Below are 18,162 nucleotides of genomic sequence, written 5' to 3'. Positions count from 1 at the left end.
GCATTGGTTTTAGGTTTCAATTTCCTTGCTTTGTGGGACTGGAGCCAAAATGAGATAGCCTTAACTCTGGTCTTAAAACAGCACCCAATCTTGGCATATCCTTCCCAAGACCAGAAGTGCGGTATATGCAGATTCCTAGGGCTCCGGCAGCTTCCCTGAACCTTAAATCTGGTGTTACATGTGAACCAGTCCTTAGAATCATATTAATGTGCACCAGAAAGCCTTTTTCTTGGGAAATGGAATTCCATTCTTCCTCAAGGATATTATTTTGAAATACTCATCCCACCTATTTTTGGCAGTTGAGTTTATGAAGCCTCAATAAATGTGCAGGGGGGAAATGAGTAGAAGTGATTGTGTGGAAACAAGGTAGGGGGGAAAGCTACACAGATTACCCTCTTATCTTGCTTCCAAACAACCAAAAGTTGGGAACACAAAGAGCTCCAAAACCCAGGTAGAACACAATTTTTGATTGCACGTCGTTAATTCCTCCTCCTTATCAGTTGTGCCCTGTTGTTCAACTGGGGCCTGAGCACAATGATGTAGCATTTAGGGGAAAAGATGCAACCCAGTAAGCCAGCACTGGAGGCCAAGATGGAGAAGATCTCCACAGCCACCATCTCTTTTCCTCTTGTGCTCAGGTAGCTTGGAATGAAAGACAACCAAACACTGCAAAAGACCAACATGCTGAAGGTGATGAACTTGGCTTCATTGAAACTGTCCGGCAACTTCCTGGCAAAGAAAGCCACAGTGAAGCTGGCGATGGCCAGGAAGCCCATGTAGCCTAGGACAGAATAGAACATGGTGATGGACCCCTCATTACATTCCACAATGATTTCTTCAGTTAGGGAATGCATGTCCAAATCAGGGAATGGGGGAGAGGTTGCCAGCCACACAGCACAAATGCCTGCTTGAATAAGGGAGGAGGAAATGATAATGGAACGGGACAGTCTTTTCCCCAGCCACTTCTGCATCCTAGACCCTGGCTTTATGGCCATGAAAGCTAGAACTACAGTGATGGTTTTTGCCAGCACACAGGAAATGGCCACTGAGAAGAGGATACCAAAAGTTGGTTGTCGCAGCAGGCATGCCACTTTCCCAGGTTCGCCAAGGAACAGCAAGGAAGAGAGGAAGCACAATAGTAGGAAGACAAGGAGTGTGTAAGTAAGATCCCGGTTGTTGGCTTTGATGATGGGGGTGTCTTTATGTTTAATAAAAATCCCAAGGACCAAAGCAGCAATCAGGGGGAAAGTTACAGCAATGGAAGCTAAAGTGATCCCTAAAGGCTCTTCATAAGACAGAAAGCTCATGGTTTTGGGGATGCATTCATTTCTGTCCTTGTTGGGGTACTGATTTTCTGGGCACTTGAAACAGTTGATCATGTCTAAAAAAAACAGAAGGATCATTCAAATTATTTTGTTCTTACTTGCATTTAAACAATTTTCAGTTGTTATGTTATTATTTTTTTGGAGGTAATCAAGCTTATGGTTTGCACTTTTAGTTTAAAAGAAAGCCCTTTGAAATTACTGTGATGGAGGAGATTGGAGAAAGTTGCAAGGAAATTCGGTATGCTGTTCCAGATGGATTTTCAAGTCCTTGTAGGCACATGGTCTGTCAATATATGGCTAGGTGCATGCTAGGGATGTGCAAAATATTTCAATGTTGAAACGTTTAGACTCAAAAATAAGCTTTTCAAGTGTCTAGAGCTTGAAAGAAAACACTCTTTTAAAAAGGTCCTGTTTCAAGCTCAGAACAAAACAATCCCATTTTTATTCAAAACACTTTGACATTTTGAGCTCCATTTTGGAGGTCTATTTTCCTCTTGCTTTTTGGTTTTGTGGAACTGGCTACCAATTGGCCAGGTTGTAGGAAGGACCAATCATGCTGTACTACCCAACCCACTTTGGTGCCCCTAGGAGCTACCCATGGGGAACAGTAGAGCGTTTCAAGTTCCCCCATTTTCCCCTATGGCCAAAACACTCAAAACATTTCATGGATTGTTCCATCAAACCCATAAAACATTTCACTCATCTCCATTTTGTTTTTAGCTCAAAACATAACAAAAATCATTTTTGTGCACATCCCTAGTGCATACAACCACCACTGCATGTGACTCCTACAACTGGATCTAAATAACATTGATTCCTGCTTTTAAATTACAGTGCTCCCTATACTTACGAAATTAATCCGTTCCGAATGCACATTTGTAAGTCGAAAAGTTCATAAGTCGAAAAGCGGTTTCCCATAGGAATGCATTGGGAACGGATTAATGCGTTCCGGAGCCTAGAAAAAAGACCCAGACCCCCAGTAAGGCTTGCAAACTGCACAGGAACATTTCTTTTCAAGAATAAACAGGCAGTAAACAGGCAGGCAAGTCAAGGAAACCGCATGTAAAATTTGTAAGTCGAGGAAACCCCATCTAAAAATTTGTAAGTCGAAAAAACCGCATCTAAAACCGGATCTAAAACTGCCGTTTGTAACTCGAAAAATACTTATGTCGAGTAGTTTGTAAGTCGAGGGACCACTGTATATGAAGAAACTGACTGATGACTAAACCAAAGAATAATGTTGTATTTTCCAGTTTCCCAATATCTTCATCCAATAAGGACTGATCCACACATTTGATTTCTTGTCATTTCTTTCATACCATGCAGCTCAATGTGTGAACTGACTCCAAACAAATGTTGCTTTACGTGATCTACTTCACAGCGTTTATAGAAGTTCTTCTCACAATCCCTGAGAAGAGCGTCTGTTGGGTCTGTGGGGAGAGCGGGCTTAGACCGCTTTCCCTGCAGATGATCAAAAAGCAGCCCTGGGGTGGCCGGATTGGCCATCCACATGTCATGGAGCTGGTGGGGCATCTTGGAGAGACCCCCGAGTCCGGGAGGCTGGCAGAAGCCTCCTAGACAGGGGTATACTTGTGTGTCACTGCACACCATTGTGACATACAAGCAAATAAACCATTAACCTAATTTAAGGGGAGAGGAATTAGGCAGGCTAGCCACCTTGGGAGCATCGGGCTTGCCTGAGAGCCCGGTGGTTCCCACGATCCCTTAGCTCACTTCCCAGTGGTCGTGGGAATAGCCTCAATATCTACAGTAGAAGTGTTATGAAACGTTCCCTGTCTTCTCAGCAGCAGCATGGTAGAGCAGACCACTGATGAACCAAGAAGTCACAGGCACAATGGAAGTTACGTGCACTCATAGATGTCATCTGATATGATATCTGGCATTAATCACCTATGCTGGAAGAAACATGGAGTACTGAATCATTTACCCTTTTGGCTGGAAATCTTCCCATCTGGACACAGAGCACAACTGTAGCAGCAAGATTTCTCTCCTTCTTTGATTCTCTTTTGATACCCAGGATGGCAGGAACTACTGCACACAGAAAGGGGAAGCCCCTGTCTATAGAAACAAGAGACATTAGGATGGACGTAATTAATCTTTTAAAAACAAACAAGATAAAATGAGTGACTCTATATGAAGAAAGAATAGAACAGTGTGGTTTGCAACAATTTTATTCTACTTGATTATCATGGCAGACATTATTTTCTCATTCCATTGCTTGGCTGAAAACATTTTCAGATCAGGAAAAATAAGGACTCAACCCTGAAGAAGAAATGGGAAACCTGTAGTTTCCTTCACCAAACTCCACTAATAAAAAAGCTTGCCATAGACACAATTTATTTATGATGTATTATTCTATTTAGCACATTTTTACATCACCCCAGATATAAATCTCTGGGCAGTTTATGATTTTAAAACATAAACAGCAATTAAAACATTAAATCATTTCCAACAGATAGATAAAAATAACTAAAAAAATTTAAAACTATAAAAACTTTAAAATGATTTCTGGGCATCCTCTCTCAGTTTGTTGCAGTGCCTATAAGGCCCTAGCATTGGACAGGACTAGAGTGACAGTGAAGGAAAACTCAGGATAAATGTTGCAGAGTCCAGCCTAGAACCCAATGTAGGGTCTACTTCATGTGAGCAGTGAAGATATCATACTTATCCACCTCCATTGTGTCTACACAGTGTGGTCCAGCAAACATATTTGGGGTAGTTTGGGGGCTGTTGTGAATATGCCTCCATGATGGGATGGAGAAACCAAATTGATTATCCACTGTGACCAGTTTTCAAGACACTTTGTTTGCATCAATGCTGTCTTAGACTCAACATTTATTGTAGTCCCTGTGGAAGTCAGAGACTGACCATCTGCATGCTTGAAGGCAGCAGGTGAAGAATCGAGAAATGAGTGGGAAACATAGTAAAGGCTTCTGTACAGGAGGACAGAGTTTCAGCTCAGTTGAAGGAAGAGATTGGAAAGTCACTTGTAGACGGTGGGGAGAGGGGGAACAGCAACAACATTGGTTATTTCTACCAGCTGCTTCACTTCCTAGAGAGGGAAGATCTAGCCATGGCGACAGATGTTTGGTCACTGTAAGACTGGACTGTTTGAACTTACTCTACTTTAAAGAGTGGTCAGCAATTACAAAGGATGCAGAAGGCAGCAACCAGGCTACTGAATGGGCCTGTCCCATTGGTTCCCATTACACTGAGATTACTCCAACTGAACTGGCTTGAATTTCATTTCCGAGCATAAAACAAGGTGTTGCCTATGAGCTTTAAAGCTCTTAATGGCTTGTGCCCGAAATCGTGAAGGAGCCATCTCGCTCTTTCTCTATAGTCATCTGAGAGAGCCCTCCTGAACATTCCCACTCTGTATGCTTTCGATATCACTGTAAAATATACTTGTTTGGAAGAGAGAACAACTTCTCTTGACAGTATTTGGAAGGCTGTGCACTGCATTGCATCTCTGCCAAATTCTTTTTCAGTTTTTGATATTATTGTTCTGTTTTAATTGGATTCTTCTAAAGCAAAATGGACATAGTTGGAAAGGCAGAATATTGACCTTTTAAATAAGTATATACATGCCTGGTTAAAACCTCGGTGCCACACAATTATATTCTCATTAATGGTGAATTCTTTTCCTTCAGAAGCATTGGGATCCACACTTCCCACTTTCACTCGACGGAAGGAGCTGTTGGGGAAAACCACCATGTTCATGATGTCAAATCCACCTCCCATTTCCTTTTCATGGCTAAAAGACACAATTTCTCCTGCTGAGTTATTGAATGAAATGCCTTGAAGAACTGGGTGGAGCTAGTTGAAGAATAAAAAGAAAGAAAGGGCTGAGATTTACAAACATCTTTTCTTGCTGATCACTTTTAATGTTTATGCATTTCCAGACTGAAAATGCACCTCTTGTACTGTGTCAGAAAAGTGAAAGATGTAGAGAATGCCTGCTGAGACATGTAGTAGAGGCAGAAATGTCAACCTTCAAAGGATTCCCAATAAATCCTACATACATCTAATCCTGTATGTATCTTTGGACAAGCTATTCATTCATTCATTCATTCATTCATTTGATTTTTATACCGCCCTTCCAAGCTGGCTCAGGGTGGTTTACAATTAAAAAACAGAAATCATTAAAAACAATTAACAGAAATACAAATATAAACACCAATTTAAAAAGATCTTATGTTAAGTTATGCATGGAAGGAGAAATGGGTCTTGTACTGATATGCCTATAGGGAAAAAAACCCATTACCTCCCAAGGCTGGAGATTCTGAAGTTCCCAACATTTATTCCTGACCTTATTCCTGTGGTTCATTGTAGATAAGGAAAGGACATGCAAAGCATGTGCCACAGCATAGACAGCATTATAAACACCATAGCTCTGGCCAGTCATCTGCATTTCAAACTCTGCCATAGGAAGGCTCTCCAGCCTCTCCTCCCCAGTACATGCTCCGTCGACATTTATGAGATCCATACTTTCTGGAAATGAACAGTCAAATGTTTGCTCCCAAAAGTCCCTGAGAAAACCATTTCCTTGGATCCTGTAAGGATTGATCCTCTGAAGATATTCCTTAAACCCATGGATCTCCCTTGAATGGACAGTGAAAGAAATGGCACCATGGAATAGATGAAAATCCGAGCCCCTTTGAAGGCCTGTTAATATGAAATCAATCTGCGTTGTCATAATCCAAACTATTCTAAATGATGCATTTTCTTCATTTCTAGGATCTCGGAGAAATATAAAAAACCTCAGCCATATAATCGTCAAGGATTCTCCATAGAGAATAAATGCACTGACTCTTTTATCTGTGAAAGGTACATAAATAGTTTCAATTACAGCATAGATGTCTCCTGCAGTATCAAAGGTAATTAGTTTGGGGATTCTTTCTGTGAAGGCTGAACAGATTCCATTTTGGGAAAACATGAGCTCCAGAGTCTGTAGGAAATGTTCTCCATTCTCATCATCCACAGCAAGGAGCCCGACCCATGTCCACCGAAAGTGAAGAAGCAAACGGATAATCCCCATATACTGATGGGCTTCTTTTGGGACCATGTGATAAAAGGAAGGGACCCCCATTGTGCTCTCCTCTTCACCAGCTGAGCCACACGTGAACTGTTGGAAATGCACAGATATTTTATAAGTTAAGGTCCTGCTCATAAAACCTCAGAATTTTAGAGTTGAAAGTAACTTCTTGTCCAACCACTGCTCAGTGCAGGAAACTGACAGATTGCTGTGCAGAATCTGTTTGGAAACCTTGAGATCCCCTCATGATTTCCACAATATGCAGTTTCCTGCTTAGGCAAGGAATACTTGCTGAAGGAATTTGTAGTTTTGGTAAGATATCCAAGGATACTTTTGGCAGCATTTGCTCATATTATCATAATATGATGGAATGAATGGGAACATTTTCCTGTCAGTGATCTTCCTCCCTCCTCCCTAACCATGAAACCCGTCCCGGAATGACAAGAACTTGTAGTTGTCTGTGACCATTCCCATTTTCTTTGCACAGATCCTACCTGCGGAATCTTATAAAGGCCTACTGTGTTTGCCATATGGAAGGAAAAATCAGAGCCAAGTCCTCCAATGATGGTCATGAGCTTTTTCTTGTTGCCACATTCATAATTGAGGAAAAATCTCTCTGATTTGAAGAGCAGGTCCAGATTGGTACGGTAGGTCATCCTCGCACTGTTGTAGCTGTCATAGATGTGGAACCCCAGTGTGACGTTGGGCAAGATCTGGGTTTTTTTGTTGATCTCATTTGTGGCAAACTCCAAGGCCAGGACATGCTGGAAGAACTTTGTCACCACACTGCAGAGAGAGAATTTCACACCACACTTCAAACTTAAAACTTCAGGATGGAATTCTACAGGGCATGAAAGCCGTATACACATCATTGCATACAATGGCCGTAATTCCTGTCTCTAATTCATCCATCTGGAGAGGTTAGTCCATCTGAAGCTGTTTGTCTGCAGTTGCCACCGGCTTGTCTGGTGGATACTCATGGACAGGTCTTTTCCATTGCTTCCCCGAGGCTTTGTAACACTCTTCCTGATGAAATAAGAGCCTCTCCTCCATCTCTTACAACTTTTTAAAAGGCAGTCAACTTGGCAAAGAAGCACCTTTCAATGTGGTGATTCTCTTTATTTGGCAGGGGGAGAGTAACTGGCCCTATCCACTCCCAGCACAGTACCTCCAGTGACTGTCGCTGGTGGCTATCTTATGTCTCTTTTAGATTGTGAGCCCTTTGGCGACAGGGATACATCTCATTTATTTATTATTTCTCTGTGAAAACTGCTCTGAGCCGTTTTTGGAAGGGCGTTAAAGAAATAGAATGAATGAATGAATGAATGAATGAATAAATAAATAAGTTTGTTCACCCAGGCTTTTAATTAGAGACTTGTGTTTTTAATAGGTTTAACGCTTTACATTTTAAATTGTTGTAATGTTTTAACCTTTTTAGTTGTTGTTTTTATTGTTTTGTCGTAAACTGCCCAGAGACATGTTTTGGGCAGTATACACATGTTAAATAAAAACAATCAAATAAGTAAATAATTCATTTGGAGGGCAGAAATATCATTTTTATTATTACTGGTATTTTTGAGCTGATAAATACCTGGGCATGCATAGCTCTAGCCCATGCAGGAATGGAGACCACCACATAGGAAGCTGCCATATACTGAGTCAGTATAAGTCCTTAGGATTATTTTACTCAGGATTATTTATAGACTGGCAGTGGCTTCTCCAAGGTTGCAGGCAGGAATCTCTCTCAGCCCTATCTTGGAGATGCCAGCGAAGGAACGTGGAACCTATATGCTTTTCCCGGAGCAGCTCCAACCCCTAAGGGGAATATCTTACAGTGATCACATCTCTAGTTTCCCTTTCATATACAACCTGCTTAGCTAAGGGGACAAGTCATGCTTGCTACCACAAGACCAGCTCTTGTCCCTCTAGCAGAAGGACAGATGTATGTAATGGCTGGTTAAATGCCTCTCAGTTGCCCTTATTAAAACTTATTAAAAATGATGTCATGTTCCAAAATTCCTTTTAGAAATGCATTAATGCCCCCCCCCCCCCGTGTACTAGTGTTACCAGCAACCTTCTGGATTTAGTGATTAAACCAAAATATATTTTTAAAAAACTGATGAAATTGCATTGCTTATTCTGGTCAAAGACCATAATAAGGACTGATTGATTGGTTGATTGAAATCACTTTGTAGTACCAGAGAGAGAACAGTTTCAGATTGCCAATCCAGGACATGGTTGGATGACAAGCAGTGCTGGATTTAGACAAAAGAGACACATTGATAAAATCTCATTAGTAGGTCAAAAACTAATGTCACTAATAAATGCTTGAGTCAAGGGGGAAATACAGTGGAGCTATTGACATGACCTACCAGGCGGGTGGGCAGGCAGGTAGGGAGAAAGCTGTGCAGACCTGACCTTTCTCCCATAATTAGAAGTGTGCTGGGAGTGCAGACATGGTCCCAGACGATCATGCTCCGATGAGCCAGGATGACAGGTCCCCACAGGAATCCCACACTGCATCCAGCAATCTCACACTGCTGCATGCTCTGAGCACAGTGGATTGGGAGGTTTCCCAGAACACGGGTGCTCTGTTTCTGTGTATTCTTGGGCTGCATGCAGAAACACAATCTTTGAGCATGGGTTGAGGGCACGTTTACTCCCTTAACCCTGGCTAAGAGCTGGGTTTAAAAGTTGGACTAGGCAGTGCTTAAGAACAGCCTCAGTGACTGTTAAGAAGAGAGGAAGCAATTGTGAATTTGGGGAAGGGGACAGCAGAGTCAACACACAATTGCAAAAGAAGAGAGAAGGGGTTGGAATATAACCTGTGGGGGAAAGCATGACTGAAAAGCTATAGCTGAAAAGAGGATAAAAGGGAAATCTGGAAATGAATGAGAGTTCTGTATAAAAGGCACTATGTAATGAAAGTGCTCTAGATACATTCTAACAGCTCTAAATGCATTGTGCAATCTCTGTTCAGAATCAAGAATGATACATCTGATGATGGTCATGCCTTTTTGACAAATAAAACCACTTGGTGTCAACTTGGTGTACAACCACAATGGAGTCTTGTCCTGGCTTTGTTTTAAGGTTGTGGTTATCAAAAGGCAAAAGATATCTGCAATTGACTACCCGACCACCATTAGCACTAACAACTTCTATAACCAGAATTTTGAAACTCCTTCTATCTCATGCCTGTTGCCACATCACAACATACTTACAGTTTAAAAATTCAAAATTTCAATTTAAACAGAGATATTCAGAGATCTCTATTACAAAGTGGAAGTATTCACCATTTTCCATAAGCACATTGGTTTTCCTCATTGTCACATACTTGCCCCATTAATGCATATTTGACAGAAGTCTAGTAGTATTGAAATTTGAAGAGGTTATTTAAAACAACATTATTAATGTTTGTAAGTAGGATTTGTGCAGTTAAGAAAAGCTTAAATCACTCCCCTCACCCCCAAATCCCTTTCCAAAATAGTAAGAGCTCTCATGAGGGGTGAATATTGTTAAGGTACATATAGTAAAATGCACAAGACACAGCAAGCAACTGAGAAATGTGCTCCTGGGATGGACAAAAGGTCTTTTTGGAAGCATCCCTTCATTAGTACAAGAGTTTCTCAGAATTTGTGAAGTGGCCAGGCTCACATGGTACAGTGGAAAATAATTCCTTACATTGGTAATCCAAACAACTCCTGTGAAGGATATTCTCTGAAGGAAATTGTGTGGAATGTGTACATGAGCTGAGAAGATATCCCACCAATGAGGAAGCCACCAGGCTGGTACCACTCATGTGGAATTCGGAGGGGATCGCTCACATGGCACTTTATATTCTCAGCTTTGCACACTGTGGGCGGTAGCAGAAGCAGCAACACCAGTAATCCCAGCATCCCAGCAGCAAAACCTCTCTGCATCAGTCTATAGCAACTACCCGAATCAAGCAGATTATTTTGGAGTGTGGCTGATTCTCCATATTTCCACCTTAAAGGGAAACATATTAGACTTTTAGCATCTGGAGTGATGCAATCCAAGCCTTGAATAGTAGACAAAATAGCCATCACTTTGATTCCGTGTCCATTTGATAAAATGGAAAACTGATAGATGTCAAACTAACAGAGTCCAGTTTAATTCTTCCTTTGAGATCTTAACAGCACAAATGTTTATAACTTCTTTCACTCTTGTTTGTTGAGTTCATGAGTTCCTTCAAAAAATCCACTGGATTTCTGGCTAGGAGAACAAATTACAATGATTTGAATAATTGCAGGGGGAGATAATTACGTACCTCCACAGAGTTTGTCTCTAGTTGTTACTGCTAATGACAAATAGGCTTTGTTTGTCCGGATCTGATTCAACTTGTCTGTTCCTTAGTGGAACAAGGAGTTTGCAGAGTCTCAAGGTGGTCAGTCACCAACAGAAATGTCAGGCTCAAAGATGAAGCCACTACCTTGACCAAGGATACAAAGCCGTGCTAAATCTTGAAGATCCATGCTCAGTTGCAGTTCTTTTAGGGAGATAAGATCCCAAATGCCTTGAAACAATTGAGGCGGCATGTGATTTAGCTAAGGCATTTTAAAAAAGGTTCTCCCCTTATAAGCTTCAAAATTCTGTTGCATATAAATATGACAGCTGTGGAGCTAATAACCTGAAACCTGGTGTATGTGGCCTACTGAGCACATGGCATGTCAGTTAAAGTTCCAATTTGCTGGCTTTGTGGAGCTTGAGCCAAAAAGAGATAGCTTTAACTCTGGTCTTAATTATGAAAGGGGGGGGGGTTACCATTAACTTTTTTGATTTCTTTAAAAGTCTGAAAATTGCCCAGACCACCTTTTTTCATGGGAGACAATTCCCAAAACTCCTGGATCTGAAGCCCACCCCACTAGACCACCCCCCCCCATGTGGAGGACTCTGCCCTTTGCCTTCCTAATAGAAGTATATCTCCCCTTTTTTTGCCTAACTCCTTACATTTTCAGAATGGCTGGACATAGATTTCTGAAACTGGGCGCACTTGTAGTCCAGGATGGCAGGACTTTTTAAATTTCAAATATAACAGACAATCCTGCTATTTTTGATGATTTTTTAAATGAGGTTTTCTTGCACTGGTTTTCTTGCATATTTTTATGAAGTTTTCTTGCGCATACCTATTTAGTTGGCAGAATGATGCCCTTGCACAAGAGCACCATTTTGTCAAATGAAACAGGTGTTTTTGCACAATGACACCTCATAAAATAAAATAAAAACTATTTTAATGAGTTTTAAGCCTCCTCTTCAGTAGCTAATGAGATCATCCTGCATTCCTTGTTTGTGTGTCCTTGTGTCCATGGGTTTGCCCCACCCAATCAATTTTGCAATGCCCGGACCAATATGAATAAAATAGGGTACCGTTGTTGGGACACATCGGACTGTGAACTGTCTAACCAACTTGAACCAAATTTGGTACAGCTGTAGTGAATGACACACAGAGACACCTCAATGGTGTAGTTTGTGATGATGTTATCCACCCCCATTCATGATGGTGGGTGCATAAACATTAGAGTCGCAAGTCAGCTAACTTGTGAACCATCTAAACGATTTGAACAAAATTTGCTACAGGTGTAGGGACACATAGGGATGGTTCAAGGGCATAGTTTGTAATGATGTCATCCACTCTGATTCAAGATGATGGAAATGTATACATTTGAAGTGCAAGTGGGAACCGGTTTTGACCAAATTCGGTACAGTTGTAGGGACCCATTGGGGCACCTCAAACACCTAGTTTGCAATGATGTCATCCAACCCCTTTCAAGGTGGTGGACACATGAACATTTGAGGTGCAAGTGGGCTAACTTGTGAACTGCCTAACTGATTTGGACCAAATTTAGACCAGTTATAGGGAAAGTGAAAGGAAATTAGGCATATTTGTTCTTACTAGTACAACTTGTTCTATTTCCCTTCTCCTTCTATTGGGAAATAAGGCACTGTGTTTATTTTTCTGGGGAGAAAATAATCTATCACTTTTAGTTTTAGCCTTTAAGGGATTAGAGAAGGCCTGCTCAATTTAGGCCCCTCAGCTGTTCTTGGACTACAACTCCCATAATCCCCAGCCACAATGGCCAATAACCAGGGATCATGGGAATTGTAGGCCAACAAATGGAACATAGGAACATATGAAGCTGCCATATACTGAGTCAGACCATTGGTCTATCTAGCTCAGTATTGTCTTCACAGACAGGCAGTGGCTTCTCCAAGGTTGCAGGCAGGAATCTCTCTCAGTCCTATCTTGAAGAAGCCAGGGAGGGAACTTGAAACCTTCTGCTTTTCCCAGAGCAGCTCCATCCCCTAAGGGGAATATCTTAACAGTGCTCACACTTCTAGTCTCCCTTTCATATGCAACCAGGGTGGACTCTGCTTAGCTAAGGGGACAGGTCATGCTTGCTACCACAAGACTAGCTCTCCTCTCCTTCAGGAGGGCTGAAGTTGAGTATGCCTGAATTAGAGTAACAGAAAGGTGTGAAGTGCACTTTTGCTTCCTACTGCCTGCTTGATCCTGCATATGAAGATTTTTAAAAAAATAAATATATTTTTTATATTTTAAAAAATATAATTTAAAATACAGAGATTCTCTGATGTGTAGATATCTGCTGCAATTCTCTGATGTTAGTGCAATTTCCCTTAAATTTTAACTACACATCATTGAATCACTTATTTTTAAAAAAATCATTAAAACTGAATTGACCCATTCACTTCTAATTCATGGCACATTGTCCCATCATCCTGCCCTACATCTGTGCTTTGAAGCCCTATGCACAGCCATTCCAGGAGATCTAATAGTGGGGACAGAAAAGTGGGGCTCATAACCCTTTTTTTTAATGAAGGAAAAGGGCAGGTTCTTTTATATGGTGTAACAAGCCACTGATAGGACTTCTTTGAGGTTTTAAAAACTTTTTCAAGAATTTGTTAAATATAAGTAGATTGACACAACCACTTTAAATTAAATACACAGGGTCCTCTCATACTGTCCCACATCTGTGCCTGAATTCAAAGACCTATGCCAAGCCATTCTGGAAATATTTAAGGGGAGTGAGGAGAGTGGGGTGCTCTACTCTTTTTGAGGAAGGCAAAGGGCAGAATTTATAGAGGCCTGGAATGATGGTCTAAGTGGCAGGGCTTAGTTTCAGATGTTTTTCTCATTTCTTGCCTTGAAACAAGAAAGCCATGCATAGATTCAATTGAAGTTTTAAATGAGTTTTTCAAAAATTCATTAAAAATCAGTGGATTGAGAAATCCACTTCTAATTAACCCCCTTTTATGCCCCCTTCCCTTTTATGCCTTTTTTAATGACTTATGCCTGTTCAAGCTTTTTATGCCCTCATGCCTCTTGTATACTTCCTATTATTTTTATTATCATATTTATTGATAAGCTGGCGATGCAATACGCATATTTAAGGTGACTCCCAAGTACTCCTTTAAGACCTTCAAATTTATTACGTAAAAACAGATAATATCTTGTTAAAACATTGTTTAAAATTTTGTTAAAAGCATGTTAAAACAAACAAACATTTGGGTATCAAATGCCAACCTCAGCGTTCTTCCTCCATCTTCTGTGGATCACCTGCTTATAATGTTCACAGGTTGTATTACACACACTCTGGCAGTAATTTCAATCAAACAAACGAGATAAACAGGCGGGGGGAGCATGACACACACAGTATTTTTAAGACATAGGTTCTTTAGGGCACAAACAGCAGCTGAGCTCAAAATAATTTAAGAATATAAAGCAGAGATCACACTCAGCTGCCCAGCATAGGTCACAATCACACTCTACCACAAGCCACAGCATGGCCATTGGCACAGCATGGTGACCACACCACTTGAGACAGACTATAAAGAGTATGTGGGGGCCTAGGAGTCCATGGGGAAGAGAGCTTCTGAGATGTCAGTACATTAATGGCTGCATTGAACCACCTCTGCATGTGACACCAACCACTGAAAGTGGTTGAAACTGTTTTGAAAAGGTTGGGGTAACTCCTTCTCCCAGATGTAATGAATCATATGATGAACCATAACACAATTTTGGTACATTGACTAATCTGCAGAAATTGGCCCCTTTTGGAATTCTCATTTCTGCCAAAGTATCAATCACTAAGAACTGATTCGCACGTGCCTTACTTAATTCCTCATCATGGCATGAATCTAAATGTTTGGACTAATCCCACGAAGTGAAGAAACATGCATCTTTAGGTGATTTCCTTCCCAACGTTTCTAATATGCTGTAGATGTTTGGTAAAGTTATCCGGACATTTTTGGCAATGTGACATACCAGACAATTGGCTATTCAAGAAGCTATATATACAGAATGATAATTAGTCACTCTTAGATAACACCTGCCATGCTCTTTTGAAATTATCATGTAGGGCTGAAACTTTGTGCACTACATTACCTACTATATCACCTACCCTTTGGGTTGGAAATCTTCCTTTCTGGGTATGGAGCACAATCGTAGCAGCAAAATTTCTCACCTTTCTTGTTTTCCTTTTGATATCCAGGCTGGCAGGGATTGCCACAAATGGAAAGGGGGAACCCATGTCCAAACACAGGGGAGGGGGAAGGCGGAAACACTTGGGTTTCCACCCGGTAGGCACTCCAGAGCTGAGAGAATCAGATGCAGACAAGAGTCAAGAGCCAGGAACATGCCAGGCATTGAGTCTGGTAGTCAGTCAGGCCCAGAGAACATGCTGGAGGTCATACTGAGTATCAATCAGCCAATCAATCCAATGCCATAGAGTCAGTTCAATTCCTTTATTACGATCACAGACCAGCATAATTTACAAACAAAAGCCCAACAAAAAAACCTGCATAACCTACAGGTTTGTGATACAGTAATTAATCATATAGTTAAGCATAAAAATCAATTTACAATGATCCTTAATGAACTCCTGGCAGATTTTCCTGGCTATTAAATAGCCACAATGTAAGATCTCAGATCATTGTGGTCAGTTAAAAGTTAATCAAGATAAAAATAATCTGTACAACCTGGATGGCATCCCATAGAGTCAGAACAGAAACTGGGACTTACAGACACACCAATGTTCAATCCAAGTCTGCAACCTGAAACCAACGGGTTGAGCAGGTAAGCACAACTCACAAACAAGTCAGAGATCACACCAGAGAAGAGAAGCAGCAAGACACACTTTGAAGAGAAAACTGATACATAGATGGCAACTATGATACTGAGGCAAGCTCTGCTTCAGGCTGGAAGCCTCTTGTACCCTTCCAGTCTGCAGGGAAGCCAATGGTAGCCCTCATAGCATCGAGCCTGGAAAGAGGGCAGGCATTGCAGTAATGACCACAAGGGGCAGAGTGGGCAGAGTGGAGCAAAATCTTCATCATAGGGAACTCTGGCAGTGAGTATGCATTGGCAGTGCTCGAACTGTGGATCTCGCTGAGCAGGAGACATGATTTGCTCTCTCTGTTGGCTGTTTCTGACATTGCTGAAACACTTGTGAATGGTTTTTAGTTCCTCTTGATGGTTGCTGGAAGGATCTCCTTTGGATTTATATATTGTATTGAGTCTCAGTCCATGGTCTTTTATTTTAGCATTTGAGTTTATAGTTCAGATTTTTCTTGAAAACCACCTTAGGGATGGTTGGAAAGGTAGGATATATCTCTTTTAAATAATGCATACCTCATTGAAACTTCTGTGCCACTCAGTTAAATTCTCGTTATACTCTCTCTACTTTGATAATGAAGTGTAAATTTATTTACACACAGTCTGAACATGTAGCTTTTCTTCATAGGATGCAGATGCATAACTAGGGTGGGGCAGGCAGGACACGTGCCCTGGGTGCCACATGAAGGGTGGGCGCAAGATGGCTGCCCCCCACCACCACCAAGATCACAAGCCCCAGCGGGCACCGGCGCTGCTCACCGCTGAGGCTGGCCGGCATTGGGCGCCTGGGCTGCGGCAACGCCAGCAGACCTCGCACCTGTGCACCCCCCACTCGTGCAGACGCAGCAGCTGAACAGCACACTTGCGAGATATCCAAGCAGTGGGCGGGCGCTCCCATTGGCCGGCAAAGCGCGCGACCCCGAGCTGTTGAATCCGGCGCATGCCTCCCTGCACAACCACGTGGCCGGAGAGACTAAGCAGCTGCCTGCTGGGAGTTCTGCGTTCCTTAGCCCTGTGAGTTTATTTGTCCCCCCCCCGGCTTCCCCCACGCTGCTTTCCGGGCCAGGCACCTTCCTTAGAGATGTGCTCCTTCCTTAGCCCTCTCTGTGTCTGTGTTCGTTCCCCTGCTTCCCCCACTCTGCTTCCCCGGGCGCTTTCCTTAGAGAGCTGCTGCTCGGCTCCTTCCTTAGCCGTGTGTATGTTTGTTGGTCCCCCCCCTTCCTCTATGCTGCTTCCCCGTCACCTTCCTTCTTTATTTCATTTTAAATTAACTGTTGGATGAGGGCTGCGCTCCTCCCTAAGCTCTCTGTGTGTGTGTGTGTGTGTGTGTGTGTGTGTGTGTGTGTGTTCCCCCCTTCCCCCACACTGCTTCCCCAGTCGCCTTCCTTAGAGTTGTGCTTCTCCCTTCGCCCTGTGTGTGTGTTTGTTTGCCCCCCCCTTCCCCCACGTTGCTTTCCCCAGGCGCTTTCCTTAGGGTTGCACTCCTTCCTTAGCCTGATGTTTGGGGGAAAAAATGCTTAGTTGGTTTTAAGTGCTTATAAAGAATTCTGGTATCAGTGTTCAAAGGCAGCATGCAGCATGAGTGCAACACACGTGCACAGTTCTTGGACCTTCCCAGCTTTTGGTGAGCTAAAGTCTCTTTCCCCCTTTTTAAAAGGAATGTATACTTCAGTGGTCCCTCTGCTATGCAGCAACCGGAAGGGCGTCCACAGTTCCTAACTAGTAAAACAAGGACTGTAGGGGTTCAAATGGGCTTAGAAGCCCTTTTTTGCCCTTCATTTGGGAAGTCCTTCCGGTTCATTATTTCTTTGCCCTTCATTTGGGAAGCCCTTCCGGAAACTAGGGCAGGGGTTCCCAACCTGTGGCACTCCAGATGTTGCTGAACTACAACTCCCATCATCAGTTTTTGTAGCTGGGATGATGGGAGTTGTCATTCAGCAACTTCTGGAGTGCCACAGGTTGGGAACCCCTGAATTATGTTAAAGTTATCTGAAGGATGGGTGTCAGATTGGATGGGGGGGGCACAATTTAAGTGCTTGCCCTAGGCGCTATTTTGCCTAGATACGCCTCTGATTGGATGAAGAGTGAAAAAGGTACAGGTTATGCTTTTTCAGCTGTAAGGTACAAGAAGAAATGTCCCATACAAAACATTATCAGTGAATTCTGGTTGACCTCTGGACTAACGCTGCACTAGTATAACGATATTGAGCTAGCTAGTTCTCGCTGAGTCAGGAACTTGCAATTCAGGTTTCATTGCCTATGTATGTATGTATGTATGTATGTATGTATGTATGTATGTATGTATTTCATAGATGGAGAAAATGATCTAAAAATATCTCCTGTCTTTGTTATGCAAGCACAGCACTTGCCAAAGCAGATCAAGAACACAAAAGACTGAGCAACTACATCGCCGTAGCAGAATTCACACGTTATGTGGAACTATGGGTCTACTGGACCTGCAGTTCCATTCCCTACTGACGGCCCACTCTCCTTTCCTCATCTGGATGTAATGGAGAGAAGGCTCTCCACAGTTATTTCTTTCATGAAGGACAGCCAGCACAGTCAAACACATACACAGAGAGGGAAGAGCTTCCTCCCTCAAATCTGGATTCAGACAACAGCCCACA

At 42.2% G+C, this 18,162-nt stretch overlaps 2 protein-coding genes across 2 annotated transcripts in view; both read right to left on the bottom strand.

Annotated features, from left to right (window-relative positions):
* Positions 1-479: 479 nt before the first annotated feature.
* On the bottom strand, positions 480-6,414 carry LOC128330444 (vomeronasal type-2 receptor 26-like). The gene is made up of 4 exons (XM_053263339.1): positions 5,614-6,414; positions 4,938-5,165; positions 3,274-3,400; positions 480-1,381 (listed from the first exon to the last, which is right to left on the bottom strand). Exons 1-4 carry the CDS (start codon positions 6,412-6,414, stop codon positions 480-482), a joined length of 2,058 nt encoding a protein of 685 aa, XP_053119314.1.
* An 82-nt stretch (positions 6,415-6,496) lies between these two features.
* LOC128329577 (vomeronasal type-2 receptor 26-like) overlaps positions 6,497-18,162 on the bottom strand; it is a 32,392-nt gene continuing 20,726 nt past the window's right edge. The window contains exons 7-10 of the mRNA XM_053261048.1: positions 14,886-15,015; positions 8,803-8,996; positions 6,879-7,170; positions 6,497-6,511 (exon numbers count right to left, since the gene is read on the bottom strand). Coding sequence (XP_053117023.1) covers positions 6,497-6,511; positions 6,879-7,170; positions 8,803-8,996; positions 14,886-15,015 — 631 coding nt within the window. The remainder of the gene's footprint in view (positions 6,512-6,878; positions 7,171-8,802; positions 8,997-14,885; positions 15,016-18,162) is intronic.

This window comes from Hemicordylus capensis, chromosome 6 (assembly GCF_027244095.1).
Source record: "Hemicordylus capensis ecotype Gifberg chromosome 6, rHemCap1.1.pri, whole genome shotgun sequence".
NCBI lineage: Eukaryota > Metazoa > Chordata > Lepidosauria > Squamata > Cordylidae > Hemicordylus > Hemicordylus capensis.
Note: the sequence above shows the minus strand (reverse complement) of the source record. Positions and strands in the feature narration are given on the sequence as shown.